Raw genomic sequence first — 2,234 nt, 5'->3', positions numbered from 1 at the left:
CTGTCCACCAGAGGACGCTCTACAACGTCCCCGTTAGTGTCTGTCCACCAGAGGACGCTCTACAACGTCCCTGTTAGTAGTCAGTCCCCCAGAGGACGCTCTACAACGTCCCTGTTAGTGTCTGTCCCCCAGAGGACGCTCTACAACTTCCCTGTTAGTAGTCAGTCCCCCAGAGGACGCTCTACAACGTCCCTGTTAGTGTTTGTCCCCCAGAGGACACTCTACAACGTGAGTAAGTTATCGTACCTCAAACAAGACGTAGCCGAATCCTTTCCCTAGTCCAGAGTTCTGGTCCCGTACCAGACGCACAGCCTCCACCGGGCCGCACTTCTCAAAGTGGCGCCGGAAAGTCACTTCACTGATCTCTGGGGACAGACAGACGGACACATACCTTCAGGATGAATTAAGTATCTATCTATCTATATACAGACAGACACATACACACACACACACAGAGACAATAGACACGCACAGAGAGAGAGACACACACACAGACACACACACAGACAGACAGACAGACAGACAGACAGACAGCAGGCTAACTGCAGGCGTTGACGCTGCAGAGACTCACCGAAGGACAGGTTCCCCACGAAGACGGAGCGCTTGTGATCGTGCTGTAAGACAGAAACAAGGTCACCACACACGCCTACATCACCAGAAACCCAAATCAGACCAGCTGGGAGGGACGGGGACTCACCGCCGAGTTGTCCGTCACTCTGTCCACCCGGATGTGAAAGTCCTTCTCGATCTCCATGCCGTTCCTGTCAGCAGAGACAAGGACAAGGACAGGGACAGGCAGGGTGAGTGTGAAGCAGTGGCAGCAAAATGTCCTGTCCTGTTAGTAGTGTCCTGGGGAGTCACAGGACAGTGTCTGACTGTCCCGGGACAGTGTCTGGGAGTCACAGGACAGTGTCTGACTGTCCCAGGACAGTCATGGGAGTCATAGGACAGTGTCTGACTGTCCCGGGACAGTCATGGGAGTCATAGGCCAGTGTCTGACTGTCCCGGGACAGTGTCTGGGAGTCATAGGACAGTGTCCGACTGTCCCGGGACCGTGTCTGGGAGTCATAGGCCAGTCTGACACTGTCCTGTGGCTCCCATGACTGTCAGGACAGTGTCTGACTTCCCGGGACAGTCCTCAGGACACTACTAACAGGACATTCTTGCTCCGTGTGATGGAGAGACTCCGTGTCTGACCTCTCTAGCGCCCTGGAGACGCCGTCCTCGTCTTTAAACACCACGTACGCGTTGATGCTCTGCTTCTTGGGATGGACTCTACGCCTGGGAAGTAGGAGACAAAGACAGAGGACGTGACGGCGCCGACAGAGACAGAGAGAACGTGTTGACGGGAAGGCGCTGTGCGAAACTCACTGGATAGCGGCTACTTTGCGGGACATGGCGGGGTCCTCTCGGACCTGCGGGGGACAGACAGAGGACATCAGTAGGTTACCAGCGGACGTCCCCAACGGGATGTTTGTGTAGCGTTGTGTATTTTTACCACAGATCGGAAGCGGACGGACTCGATGGATCCTTTGTCCCTGAAGAGGCTCTGCAGCGTCTGCAACAGGACAGACAGCATCAGCGTCTCCACTCTCAACCTCCCCCTCTGTGTCTCCCCCTCTCTCTCTGTCTATTCCTCTTTCTTTTAACCTCTCCGTCTGTCTGTCTGTCTCTCTCTCTCTTCCTGTCTCTCTTTGTCTATTTCTCTCCCTTTCTGTCTGTCTGTCTGTCTGTGTGTCTTTCTTTCTCCCGCCCCTTCTCTCCCCCCTTTGAGTTTGAGATCCGCCACTCTAACATGTAAGTGAGGAAGAGAGACCCGTTCTCTGGATGGACCTGTCCCCCTGGACGTGTGTCTCCCTGGACGTGTCCCCCTGTCCCGTCCTACCTTCCTGGTGCAGCTGATGGGCAGGTTTCCGATGAACACCGTCCTCTTGCTCTTCATCTCCTCCTCCTGTTTCCTGGCCTTCAGCCTCTGCCTCTTCATCACCCACTGCTCCGCGTCGCTCTCCCCGCCCGCCTCCGCTGCTGTCCTCTTATTGGTCCTCGTCCTCTTCGTCTTCCCCCGCCCCCCCTCCTCCTCATCGGCGGTCTGTAAACTCAGCTCCCTGAACCAGCCCAGGAGAGAGGGAGGAAGAGGAGTGAGACAGGAGGATGTTAATAAGTATACACCCCCCTATGTTAAAATACAGGGGGCATAAGTATACACCCCCTATGTTAAAATACAGGGGCATAAG

The 2,234-nt window shown here is 55.2% G+C and overlaps 1 protein-coding gene across 1 annotated transcript in view; it reads right to left on the bottom strand.

Moving 5' to 3' along the window:
- Positions 1-237: 237 nt before the first annotated feature.
- Positions 238-2,234, bottom strand: part of rbm34 (RNA binding motif protein 34) — a 2,509-nt gene continuing 512 nt past the window's right edge. The window contains exons 2-8 of the mRNA XM_034866520.1: positions 1,886-2,173; positions 1,499-1,558; positions 1,372-1,415; positions 1,198-1,281; positions 698-761; positions 572-614; positions 238-365 (exon numbers count right to left, since the gene is read on the bottom strand). Coding sequence (XP_034722411.1) covers positions 238-365; positions 572-614; positions 698-761; positions 1,198-1,281; positions 1,372-1,415; positions 1,499-1,558; positions 1,886-2,173 — 711 coding nt within the window. The remainder of the gene's footprint in view (positions 366-571; positions 615-697; positions 762-1,197; positions 1,282-1,371; positions 1,416-1,498; positions 1,559-1,885; positions 2,174-2,234) is intronic.

This window comes from Etheostoma cragini, unplaced genomic scaffold, assembly GCF_013103735.1.
Source record: "Etheostoma cragini isolate CJK2018 unplaced genomic scaffold, CSU_Ecrag_1.0 ScbMSFa_897, whole genome shotgun sequence".
Classification (NCBI taxonomy): Eukaryota; Metazoa; Chordata; class Actinopteri; order Perciformes; family Percidae; genus Etheostoma; species Etheostoma cragini.
The sequence above is the reverse complement of the archived record's forward strand: the minus strand, read 5'-3'. Positions and strand labels throughout refer to the sequence as shown.